Source organism: Sceloporus occidentalis, unplaced genomic scaffold (genome assembly GCF_023333645.1).
Source record: "Sceloporus occidentalis isolate IW3139 unplaced genomic scaffold, rSceOcc1.0.p SCAF_17, whole genome shotgun sequence".
NCBI classification, from domain to species: Eukaryota; Metazoa; Chordata; class Lepidosauria; order Squamata; family Phrynosomatidae; genus Sceloporus; species Sceloporus occidentalis.
In genome coordinates, this window is record NW_028316997.1 from 2,928,706 (window position 1) to 2,942,177 (window position 13,472).

The following is a 13,472-nucleotide window of genomic DNA, read 5'->3' on the forward strand; positions in this document are numbered from 1 at the left end:
GTACATCGGATTACCGCTATGTGGACATTTATGAGCTTCTGCAAGTGGGTTTGGCACGCTGCTGCACTTGCTGTTTTTCGCGAATGTGCCTAACTTTTCCTGAACACTCGGCGTGATCGGACTCGTTGCAGGGCGGTTTTCCTTTAGTTGGCTAACGTGTTAATTTTTTTTTTTTTTTTTATTATTATATTCTTATTATTCTTATTATTCTTATATTCTTATTATTCTTATTATACATTATTATTATTATTACCGCGATGTTGCACTTATTGATTTTCATGCTTGTGCCTTACTCTTCCTGTACCTTCTACGTGATTGGCGGCTTACCACGGCAACTTTCGTCTAGTAGGCTACCATTTATTATTCACGCTGCGGCATTGCATTAACCCCCCCCCTTTTTTATTTATTTATTTTTTTTTTTTTAAATTTAATTTTATTTATTTATTTATTTTCTAATTTTTCTTTGTTTACGATGCCTAAAGGGGGTACGTTTATGCGTTTATGAGCCCAGGGGGGGCATCCTGGTTGCCCTGGCTGATTGCTTTATAAGGGATCTGTATACTCTGTCTATCGGATTGCCGTTGTGTACAACCTTATGTGCTCATGCAAGTGGGTATAGCTAGCTGTTGCACTTATTGCTTTTCACGGATGTGCCTTAATTTTTCTGTACACTCTGCACGATTGCAAACGCTACGGGGCAGCTTTCATTTCTAATAATTATTATTTTCGCTGCGGCGCTTTTTTTTTTTTTATTTTTTTTTTTGTTGTTTCGGCTGCCTACAGGGGGTTACCTTGCTACGTTTCTTAGCCCGGGGAGGGCATGCTGGTTGGCCTGGGAGACTATTTTACAATCGAACTAATTCTTCTGTACATTAGGTTATCACTGTGTGTAAAACTTATGTGCTTATACAAGTGGCTGTAGCATGCTGCTGAACTTATTGATCTTCACTGATGTACCTTACTCCTCCTGCACACTCTGAGTGTCTGGACACATTGCCAGGCAGTTTTCGTTCTGTAGGCTGCCGTTTTTTTTTATTTTTTTTTATTTATTTTTTTTATTTTTTTTCCTCTTTCTCTTCTCTTTTCTTTATGATCGAGTGGCGGGTCGAGTGGCGGGAGGTGCTTGTGGTGTTCTTCACTAACATTGCTTATACTGTGGTTTGTGTTGTGTTCTGTTTCCGGTTGGTTCAGCTCATTGATTCTGACTATGTGAGTTGCGGCTGCGGGGTAATGTGGAGTTCTTGTTACCTCTAGTTTTTGGTTTCTTCCGACTCGTTTTGGTTCTCTCCACCTTGCTGCCGCTTTGGGCGGGGCTTCTACTACCCCCCTAGCAGGTCGGACTCCGTCTTGCTGGACGCCTGGCTTTGTTGCCGCCGTCCTTTCCGACAACTGCTGCTACGCGCTTCTTGCGCGGGTTACCGTTAGTGTCTTGTGTGTTTCTCCTCCCTGTGTTGTGTGTTCCTCCCTGGCCTCTCTCTTTTGTTACCTGTTGCCCACCCCTTTTCTTTTTCGTGTCTTACTCCCCCCCTTCCCTCTTTATCTCCCTTTCTCCCACCTCCTTGTTGTTTTATTTTTGTCTTTTTCTTTATTTGCTTGTGATTTTTTTTTTATATTTTTTTTTCTTTCCTTTTCCTCTCTTTCTCCTCTTCTCTTCCTCTCTCTCTCTCTCTCTCTCTTCCTTTCGCGTTTTTCCACGCTCACGTTCTCTTTGCTAGCTTCTCATCATGCCCCGTCTCGCCTCCGCCTTTCGGGCAGTGGACTTGGTTGCTCTTAGCCTCAATGTTAGGGGCCTTAACTCACCGGAGAAGCGGTCAAGGGTTTTCCGGACCCTATGCAAAGCTAACCCTTCGGTGGTGTTCCTCCAGGAAACTCATTTTCGCGGTGGACATGCCCCAGTGTTTCGTCACCCGGCCTTCCCGCAGATATACACGAGTAATTTTGTGGATTCTAAGTCCCGCGGCACGGCTATCCTGCTCTCCCGTCGTGTTCCCTTTCTTATGACTGCACAACAGGAGGACCCTGGAGGCAGGTTCACGTTTGTCAAGGGCACTGTTCATGATCAGGTGTTCACCTTCGCATCGATATATCTCCCCAACAGGGGACAGTGCTCCGCCCTGTCTCGTATCCTTCGCGCTCTTATGGGCTTCAAGGAGGGCGTATTAATTGCGGGAGGGGACTTTAATGTAACGCCCGACCACAGATTGGATTCGACAGCGCGCTCGCCCCTTACTCCACCATCCCATGTCAAGCAGTTTAACTCTATTTTGCGCCGATACAGGCTTGTTGATTGTTGGCGAGCGTTTCATCCGGGTGAGCGTGATTTCACTTGTTATTCTGCTCCGCACCGGTCATATTCTCGGATTGATCTGTTCCTGATGGAATACTATCACTTGGGTCAGGCTGAAGGGTGTTCTATCGGTGTTGCTGAGATATCAGATCATTCCCCAGTGACCCTGCGACTTCGGGCTCCCCTTTATAAGCCTTCCACTACTTCATGGCGCCTTAATGACTCTCTCCTGACTAATGACGATGTGGTTCAGGCTGCTTCGGAGCTGCTGTCCCATTTTTTCCTAGATCATGCCGATTCGGAGGTGAGCTGCCCCGCAGTTTGGGAGGCTCACAAGTGCACGGTTCGGGGGCTCTTTATCAGTAAGGCATCTTACTTTAAGAAACTCCGCTCCCGGGAGATATCCGATCTTTCTCAGCGAATCGCGGACGTGGACGCTCTCCACAAACGCACCTGCGACGATTGCACATATCTCGAGCTACTCACCTTGCGGCAACGCTTGAATACTCTTCTCAACCACGATATTCAGAGATCGTTCCTCCGCACACGTTCCCTTTTTTATGAACATGGCAACAAGAGTGGCCGTCTCCTAGCTAAGGCGCTGCGCTCCAAACAGCAATCTCTATATGTTAGTAAGATCAAAACTCCTGGGGGCCTGGTTTCCTGCTCTCCCACTGACATAGCGGACGCCTTTTGCCATTATTATCGCTCTTTATATAATCTCCCTGTTGGCTCCTCGGGTTCTGGGCGGGACTCTCTCATACGTGAATACTTAGGCAAACATATCTGTCGTAAACTGACTGCGGAACAGTCGGCGGCCCTGGAGGGGGAGATTGGTGAGGAGGAGGCGTGGGCGGCGGTGAAGTCGATGTCGGCGGGAAAGGCTCCGGGGCCGGACGGCCTCCCCTTGCGGTATTATCGCATTTTCTGGGAGCAGTTGAAGGTCCCCTTTGTGACTCTTCTTAATGCTGTGCGGCAGGGAGACCTCTTGCACCCCCATTCGTTGATGGCGACGATTGCTGTGTTGCCTAAGGAGGGGAAAGACCCTTTACTGTGTCAAAGCTATCGGCCTATATCTCTCCTGAACGCAGATTTAAAAATCTTCGCTAAGGTCCTGGCTTCTAGACTGCAGGGTGTGTTGGGCTCCTTGATTCATCCTGATCAGTCGGGTTTTATCGTTGGCAGGGAGGGGCGTGACGGGACCTATAGGGCATTGAATTCGATTCACCTTGCCCAAGCGACGGGACAAAAAATACTTCTCTTGTCAACGGACGCCGAAAAGGCGTTCGACAGGGTGGCTTGGGACTTTCTGTTCCAGACCCTCCGGACCATGGGTTTCGGACGGTTTTGGCTTCATTGGGTCATGTCGTTGTACTCTGCCCCTTCTGCACGAATTCGCCTGAATGGGGCCCTCACAGATTCCTTTCCGATCCGCAACGGCACCAGGCAGGGATGTCCTCTGTCGCCCCTCCTTTTTGCCATCGCTCTGGAGCCTTTCCTACAGGCGGTTCGGGATGACCCTGGCATCCACGGCCTGACTTGTTCTGGCCGCGAACTGAAGGTGTCGGCGTACGCTGATGATTTGCTTTTTGCGATCTCGCAACCGGTAGTCTCCCTCCCGCACTTGCATGGCGCGCTCAGGCTGTTTGGCTCCCTCTCCAACTTTAAAATCAACACAGACAAATCTGAGGTAATGGATATTTCTTTGTCCGCAGCTGACTCCCGTGCTGTTGGTGCTTCCTATCCGTATCGGTGGTGTCGTGGTTGTCTTAAATATTTGGGGGTCTGGATTCCTACGGACCTCTCCTCTATCTACAGGGTCAATTTCCCCAGTCTCCTACTGCGCCTACGTCGCGACCTCCGGCGCTGGGATCTCTCTCACGTGTCCTGGCATGGGCGTGTTAATGTCATCAAAATGAATGTCCTGCCAAGGATATTGTATCTTTTTCAGACGCTGCCGGTGACCATTCCGAGTTCCTTTTTTTCTGAGTTACGCACGCTCGTTACGAGCTATGTTTGGCGGGGGTCTCGCCCTCGGCTACGCTATGCGGTGCTTACGCGCTTGAAAGACAGCGGGGGACTTTCCCTGCCTGACTTTTTCAAGTATTACTGTGCTACCCACTTATTGCGACTGTTGGAGTGGAAGTTTCAGCCGTCTTCTAAACTCTGGATAGCTATGGAGCAGGCTGATACGCCTTTCTCCCTGCCTGGTAGCGTGGGGCTCCGACCTGGGGCCCTCCGTCTTTCCTCTTGCCCGAATCCTTTTGTGCGGGCTACTCTGGGGACTTGGCGTCGACGTCACGTCGGTGGGGCGCTTTCTTCCTTCCCGTCCCCGCTGACCCCTGTTGCTGGGAACCCGGATTTCCCTCCGGGGCTGGAGAGGGGATACCTCGACTCTCTTATGCTGTCTCCGGACACTACTCTGTCCGCCGTGTGGGATGGTGCTGCTGCCCTGCCTTTCGAGCGGGCTGCTCCTGCCGCTGAGGGCACTTTGATGCAGCGCTTCCGCTATGCGCAGATCTCTCGCTATGTTCGTTCGGTTCCGGGCAAGCATCATCTTTCCAGACCTCTTACCCCTTTTGAGCAACTTGTCCGGCAATCTTGTGTCCCCAGAGGGGGGATCTCCGTCCTCTATCGCATGCTGTTGGTGAAAGACTCTCTGGTCCCTCCGGTGTTCATGGGACGCTGGGAGGCTGACCTGGGGGAACCGCTCTCGGAACCCCAGTGGTTGAAGGTTTGCGTCTTGGCCCACAAATGCTCTGTTGCTACTCGCTATCAGGAGACGGCTTACAAGCTCTTATCTCGGTGGTATAGGACTCCAGTGGCGGTTAGTCGGGTTGTACCGGGGAGTGATCCCGCCTGTTGGAGATGCGGGGAGGATAGTGGCACTTACCTGCACATGTGGTGGAGTTGTAGCGCACTTCAGCCCTTCTGGTCTGGAGTTTTCCGGTGTTTGGAGGAGGTTACGGGTGAGGAGATTCGGCCTTCCCCAGGCTTTGGGCTCCTCCTCCATTCTGAGAGGTCGTTGAGTAGTATGAAACGCTCCGTTCTCCGTCATCTTATTAATGCGGCCCGTAGCCTCATACCACTGTATTGGAAGCGCCCTATGGCCCCACCCCTGCGCTTGTGGATTTCGCGGGTGGAGGAGATCCGGACTTTGGAGGAGCTGATTCACCTGGCTTCTGACAGGATGGAGGCGTACACGATGACGTGGGCATGCTGGCTCTCCTTTCTCTCCTCTCCTGTGCTTGTGTCGTTTCTTCAGTGATGGCGCTTGGCTTCCTGATATCTGTTTCTGCATTACTGGCTCTTTGCTTTTTCTTCTCTTTCTCTTTTTTCCCTTCCCGTCATAATAATGTTTTTTTTTTGTTGTTTTTTTTCTCCTCGCCATTTTCCTGTTTCCCCTTTCTTCTCTCCTCTGTCTCCCTCCTTTTCGTGTGTGTTTAGGTGTTTCCCTCTCCATCACATGGTCTCGCGACAATTTGGCTCACGGGCTTTGATTTTTGGCCTTCATTGCCTCTTACTCCACATTGCCTCGCGTTGCTTGTCATCTTTTGTGCTCCTCCTGGAGGAGGTTGTACTTGGAACGTATCTCTTACTGCCAATTTGTGCCTTATTATGTGCCTGACTCCTGGCCATATCACTGACGCTGCATTTTTCATGTGATGTTCCCTTCTGTTATTGTGTTGTCTGTGTCCTTTAATCAATAAAATGTTATTTACCTACCTAAGTTATGTGTTTTATATATTGTATGGATTATTTATATGTATTTATGTAATTTTGTATGTATTTTTAAAATTAAATGCCACCCATAATAAAATTTATAAAAGTGGGTGGCATAAATAAATTCATGCTCAACTCCAATCTCATTTGCGGTATTATATACACCATAAACATTTTACTTTAACTAGTTAGGTGTAAGATATTACGAAATTACCTTTGAGAAGGCCAGAGTTATCAACGGGACCAGGGTACACATTCTGATCTCCCATCTGGTATTTGTCCCAACTGTCAAAGCCAACATATTTTTTCCACTGCTTGAACCAGCGACTATCAATTAAGTACCTGAAAACAAAGAACACTTTCAATTATAAAGCAGAAAACTATGTGAATACCTAGAGAATAAAAAAATAAAAAAAAGATTTCTGTACTACCTTGATAACAAGAACATAGGCTGCTCAGTACGACCTGTGGACTTGATTTCCTAGAACCCATATTTCACCTAAATCTGAAACAGAATCACTTTTCAGTATCTCACTGTCGCCATTTAGTTTAATAAACCTAAGACACAAAATAGCATTACAGGCAAATTTTACTAGATGCGACTAAAAATCTAAAGATGGTGGTAAATAAATCCAACAGCCTCCCACCAGAAGTAGATGCTTATACAGTAAGGGGATTTAAACATGCATGGCATGGGCATAAGGACATCCTAAATTTAACACAAGACCAAGATCGGAGTAAGGTCTCAGTCTTTACATCATGAAAAATGGGCAGCAGACTCTTTGGGCTGAATGGTTCTTATTTAATGTTGTTTAACAAATTCTTATTAAAATGAAATTATCCTCAAGACCAATTAGAAAAGGTTTAGCAAAGCCCAAAATTAAAATCCCCATGGTTTATAATAAGCTGGGCTTAAAGCTTTCTAAACTAGAGAAAACCATTTAATAATCATATAATAATAAAAAGGTCTTATTAGTGCAGGTGTGTTCATGCAGTTAAACCACTTTGAGAATGATACATACATCATTATAAAACATCATCATGTAACACTTCACTGTATCAAAGGAACTGCCTAACTCTATAACAGCAAGAGTACACTGGCTAAAGAGGTCATAATGTTAAACAAAATAATTAGATCATACACTTAACAGTGTATTGACATTTCCTCTACTTCAAAGTTCCATGTAAATTTTCCATGACTCAACAAAACATTCATAAAGCGTATTGCTCAAGTAGCTGGGATTTTGTATGAGCTAAGCATATAATTAAGGGAGAATGCAAGTTACACCTCACACAAGCTATGTTCAGAGAGCTTCCCACATTGCAAAGCCCCTCAGGTATGTTCACTAAACTGGGAGTTTGGCTCTCTTTATAATATAGTAAGGTAAAACACAGCAGCAGCAAGCTCCTCATGCAAGAAGAGCTGCACTCTTTAACTGTGTATTCTACAATGCCAACCTTATTTCAAGGAAAACTGGCAGGGACGCATCTCCGTTGAATAGTGAATAGACTTGCACATTCGGATTTGCACAAACTTTAATTTTAAGAAAGTCTGAAAGTGACTCTCTCAAAGTATTGCTACCTTCCACTGGTTTTGAAATTATTCTTCCCTTAAGGTTTAAAACATTAAAAACAACACAAATGTTTCCACTCTCTATGGCAATAGTCTATGGGTATTTGCTTTTGTGTCACATGACTCCTGTTCTATGCTATGGACGAGGCAAGCTTTTACATTAAGGGAAAGGTTTTGGCCTAGAACAGTAATAGAGGTTGCTTCAAACCAAAAGCAAAGCATACATGTTTAAACAGTCTTGTTATTATCATATAAACTCAGACACGTGAAGCAGATCTTAGAAGTAAACTAGCTTTATATTAGGATGTCAATTGGTATGGATTGATATTCAAAAAGCTCTCAATGAGAGAGATAGGGGAAACAGAGGAGTAGGTCCTCACTGGATACAAATGTATCACCCTAAATAATGAATATAAAGAAAAGCAGAAAACTCAGCCAAGGTAATAGTCAAAAACAGTTCTCTTTATTTCTAGAAACATCGACCGGTTTCGGCGTGAACAAACGCCCTTATCTACTTACAGAGTGGAGTTCACATTCACAAGCAGCTCCGGTGACCCTTCGCTAAATTGGTATGAATTGGACAGGGCTTATATCACGTCAGAAGAGTAGTATGTAAACCGTTTCCATGTATAAATTATTCAGATAGATCTTGCCGTGCAATCATCAAATAAAATGCATTTACAAAATCACAAGGGGTATGCCAAAGTTTATATTTCTATTCTTATGAATATTTTCATAAACAGAGTTGTTTCACACTTCATGTAATCCAGAGGACCACTTATAATTTCTAATATATTTAAAAAAACACTTACAGAATTTACAGAAGTACCACAAGCACTATATGTATGTCAAACCAGGAATGTTCTGAACAGTCCAGGCTTTGCTTCTTTTGAATTACCAGCTTGTTAAATGCAGGAGAACAGAGGAGCCAAACAACTCTGAAGCAGAGAAAGGAGACTTCTACGGACAGTGGAGAACAATCTTTACTACAGAAGGTTTATTGCTAGATTTGAATATATAAAAATGATTGGTCTATGTCTCCCATAGCACTGCGCTCATCTTTACTCCCTTGTTATCGACCTTTTCTATGCAGCTCATTGCAAGCTGAGTAATGTTATTTCCCTAAAGTCATGACACTGATTGGAAACTAGGTACTCGGAGCCCTCCAGTTTCATTCTCTCTCAGTAATGCAGAGAGTTCACATCTTCAATTTCACAATCTGAAGGGATTTTCTCCCCACGCAGCAACCAAACCTGCAATCGCTGCAAAAACAAGAACATTTTGTTTTTCACAACTCTAGATATTTCCCTTTACAGCGGTGGGACAGGTTGTTGTAGTATTTTTTGTCACCTCTTATGCAGTCTGTGCCTCTATTTCGCTTAACCGCGAACAGTTATTTCATGTTATGGGACTAAATATGCATGAAGCTGGGTCAAACTAGCTTTTTCGAGGCGAAATGTATTTTGTAATCGAGAAAATAACATTGTTTTTAAGAGTAGTGTATGACACATTTGTAAATATACTTTTTCATTAACATTGACACATCATTAACTAATGCAATAATTGTGAAATAACATAAAACCCAGGTCATGTATTACAATACGCAGGTCTAGCAAGCTTTGTGGGTTTACGGCTTCATTACCACATGGAAGATCATGTCTCATCATTCACAAGGTTTTAAGATAAAACCTCTACATGGAGTAATATACAATTTCTTAAAAGCATGAACCATCGCTGCTTTTATTCTTCAGTATTTGACAACTAAGCAGACTGTCCAATAAAATAAAAAATAGCCGATTTTAATCTGGAACAAAGAAAATGCATTATTTCTTGTCTGAACAACAACAAATTTTTACATTTAATCCTATAAAACGGGGCTCAACAAATCCCAAGAGCCAGGTAGCCGTGGCTGTCATTGTGCCATTTTATATCGATCTCTATGGGTGTAGATCTTCCTGGCTCCTAATTACTAAGATGGCTCCTAATTATTAAGCTGGCTTCTAATTTGCTCTCTAATTTGCCCAGCCCTGCTATAAGAATTTAAAGAAATATGTTATTAGCGTGTACAGGAAGATACCTTTTAATGGCATGACCACTAAACTAATGTAAGCTTGGAACAGGTGTTAACGCATAAGTTCAGAAGAGTTTCACGATAAGTTTGCTGATCATTATGAAAATCTTTACAATGGTTTGGGAGAACTGGATTCTATATGTGCCAACTCACATGAGAACAGCACGCAATCATGCACGCACATCTATATATTTAGCCACTAATTCTCACATTTAAAGCTTGCGTTTAGATGACCATTTAAATATTCAAAAGTGTGGGTCAACGTGTATCCGGTGATTTCACAGCAAAATATGAAAAAGTGGTTCTATCACAATAGCAACACATGTTGTGCTTCTTCGCCTATGCTTAATACATTCCCTCACTGTCACACTCTCAGTGGGGAAACACTTTTTACATTCTACTAATAAACCCCGCTACATAAAATAATTTAAACGTTTCCACGGCGTTTCCAAAATACATAAGATACTTTTTTTTTTTTTCTTACAAACTTCCAATCGCAAAGGGATGTGAATGTATTTAGAACACGTTACAAAACGGACATCTGCGGCATAGCTCTCTGGTATTAACATCAAGTTGCTGGAACTAAAGGCAGACTATATATGGTAGCGCCAATCCAGAAATACTGATAACAACATATCTTTACCGACACACAAGCTATCGTGTTAGCTCTGCTAACTACGCAATGCGCTAACGCAAATCAATAAATAAATGAAATTGGTAAATTGAAGTACAAATAAAGTAAAGCAAAATAAGCTGCAATAAGTTGTATTCCGTTTGGACGCACTTATAAGGCTGCAATTGATTTATTAAAATGTATATTCATACTTTATTAGATCTGCTAGGATGTAAAAGTGCTGAGTAAATCTGATGTTATATTGTGGTGTGGCTCAACACAGGTAAGCATTGCCATGGTTTTTGGTCTATACTGCTGCTGAGTACTTATATATATATATACATACATACATACACGCAAAACGAACGGTGGACATTGGATCTATACGAAACCTGTGAGATCTGAAGCAAAGCATTCTACTGGTTTCTATGGCGATTGTTCCAGTTTGCCATTCATAAAGTTTGTCTCTTTCAATAACCAATACGAAGCTAAATGTATAGGCAGAAATAATATTGTGCTAATAATATTATTATGTAGAATTTTCAAGTCATAACTGCTGCGCAAACAATAGGCGACTTTTAATAGAACCCTTCATAAAAATATTTCCAGATTTGTCATATTTTTATGGGAGGCATTCATTAATGATGCATAGTACCATGATATATGATAAGCCAAGTTCAATATAATATAATAGAAACTCTGTATGCCTTATGTATATATGTTTGCATATATACATAAGGCATACAATGTATAACATGGCACAGGAACCCAGACACATTACCCATAGATAGAAGTCCGCTGGAAGAGTACTATGCTATTAAATATTAATATACAGCTGTGCCAAATCGGTGCTGATCAGCCGGAGAGCGCTGTGTGGGTGAAGTGACACTAAAGGCCCTGGACAAGCAAACTATTTGGGACTCACCCCACACACCTGATGATACAAATGCCCTTAGGGGCAGTAGCGCTGCAGCAATTGCTGTGCATGATACAGATGTTTTCCCCAGTCCGGGTCCTACCGTTACTCTGACACCCAGCCTCCCCGACACTTGCCCTGCCTTCATATAACCCAGGCGGTGTTACCGGCCCGTGTGCCCCCGCTCACCATGTGTCTCCTCTCCGAAGCTGGGTTTTCAGCAGAACCGACACTTCAGTTCTCTGAGTCTCCAGATCAACCACTCCACCCTCCGCCATCTTCCACCGCTGACAGCAGCGCGCTGCATCATGGGAGCGACGTCACGGCTGGGAAGTAGAGAAAACCGCGCGACCGGCCGTGGAGTGTGACTGTGAGAAGGTCGCGAGCGCAATAGCGCTCCTTCGCAGTCAGGCTCATGCTGTGGACGGGCACGTTTACGTTAGATGGTGTCAGCTGAATGCGCTTGCGCACTCCACGGTCCTTAAAAAGTTCAGCAGGGTGTAACATGTAGAAACCCTTTCGAGCGCCTCTCTGTAAGACGACTAGCTGAAGCTTCGGGAAGGCACTCTGAGGGGTTTTGTTTGGGGGGTACTCAGGGTGTGGACATGGGCGTGCTTTTGCTGCGATTGCTGAAATAATTGCTTTAGTAGAGGGAGGGGAGGACGAAAGACAAGGAAAAAAAATGAGGGATGAAATGAGAGAAGTAAAAGGGAAAAAAGGAAAAGGTGGGCAAGAAAGGAGACAAGAGAAGAACAAGTGTGTGTGTGTGTTTTCGTGCTAACAGTATCACTCACCGTTACATTTATTGTGCATTTTACTTCTATTATTATTAAATTTAAAATATAATGACATGCATTTGCAACTTCCCTGCTTGTCTTTCCATCCATTAAGACAAGCAGCACTCTGCCCCCCAGATATGCTACTCCGCCCCCCCAGAAATGCTTAATGCCCCCAAGATATGACACTCTGCTCCCCTGATATGCTTTATGCTCCCCTAGATTTGCCACTCTGCCCCGATATGCTTTATGCCCTCCTAGATATGCCACTCTGTCCTCCCTGATATGCCACTCTGCCTCCTGATATGCTTTATGTCCCCTAGATATGCCACTCTGCCCCTGATATGCTTTATGCCTCCTAGATATGCTGCTCTGCCTCCTGATATGCCACTCTGCCCCCCTGACATGCAACTCTGCCCCCCCCTTAGATATGCCACTCTGCCTCCTGATATGATTTATGCCCTCCTAGATATGCCACTCTGACCCCCCCCCGACTTACCAATGCACCCCCAGACTCCCTGGTGCCTAGTGGGGGCAGCCAATGTACATCTGCATGATGCACGTAGACAACCTCTGCTGCTGCTCGTCACATCTGCTGGGGCTTCTATGCCGGCGATCCGTCATAGTAGCCCCGGTGGAAGTGCCGGCAGCAGTGGAAGTTGTCTGCATGCATTGCGCAGACCTTTCCCGGCTGACAGAGAGGAGGGTACAGGTCCTCTGCAAGGGGATCCTCGCCTGATCTACAGGAAATCTCCTGCACATGCACACCTTTAGACCAGGGCCGGACTGGGACTGAAAAGCAGCCCTGGAAAAATTTGGAGACCAGCCCCATATAGTTTATCTCACGGTGAAGCTCTTATACCCACACGCACCCCTTATACACACCCGAGTCACACTATGTGCAATTCTTTTTATCTCATTATTTGTATTAAAATGCCAGAAAGCAAAAGTGTTAAAAGGCCCTAATAAATTAAATACATTACACATAATAGGATCAAAACATTTACTACTGCGAACATTGTTAGATGAAAGAGTTCCATTTTATTTAGTGGAACAAAACACTGATCACATTATTCTCCACGATATTCTGGTAAGAAACTTTTATTTCTTTATTAATTCATGTAGACTATTTTTTTCCATATTTAATAAAAGCTATGATTGAGACATATTTGGTTTTTATTTCCTTTCATTTGACAACCTACCCCCGAGTTATGCACCTCTGACCCCAGGCTTGCCACTCTGCCCCCCTGATATGCCTTCTAACCCCCTATATGCCACTCTGCCTCCAGAAATGCCTTATACCCCCTATATGTCACTCTGTCCCATGATATGCCTTCTAACCCCCTATATGCCACTCTGCCATATAGGGGGTTAAAAGGCATATCATGGGGCACTCTGCCTCCAGAAAAGCCTTATGCCCCACTATATGCCACTCTGCCTCCCTGATATGCTTTATACCCTCTCTTTATACCCTCACTCTGCATCCAGAAATGCCTTATACCCCTATATGCCA

General features: G+C 44.4%; 1 protein-coding gene across 2 annotated transcripts in view; it reads right to left on the minus strand.

The window, feature by feature from the left end:
- Positions 1 to 11,461, minus strand: part of LOC149302745 (ubiquitin carboxyl-terminal hydrolase 15) — a 56,794-nt gene extending 45,333 nt beyond the window's left edge. For both annotated transcript variants that reach the window (XM_089481993.1, XM_089481992.1), the window contains exons 1-2: positions 11,373 to 11,461; positions 6,225 to 6,352 (exon numbers count right to left, since the gene is read on the minus strand). In XM_089481993.1, coding sequence (XP_089338119.1) covers positions 6,225 to 6,352; positions 11,373 to 11,461 — 217 coding nt within the window. The remainder of the gene's footprint in view (positions 1 to 6,224; positions 6,353 to 11,372) is intronic.
- Positions 11,462 to 13,472: the final 2,011 nt, after the last annotated feature.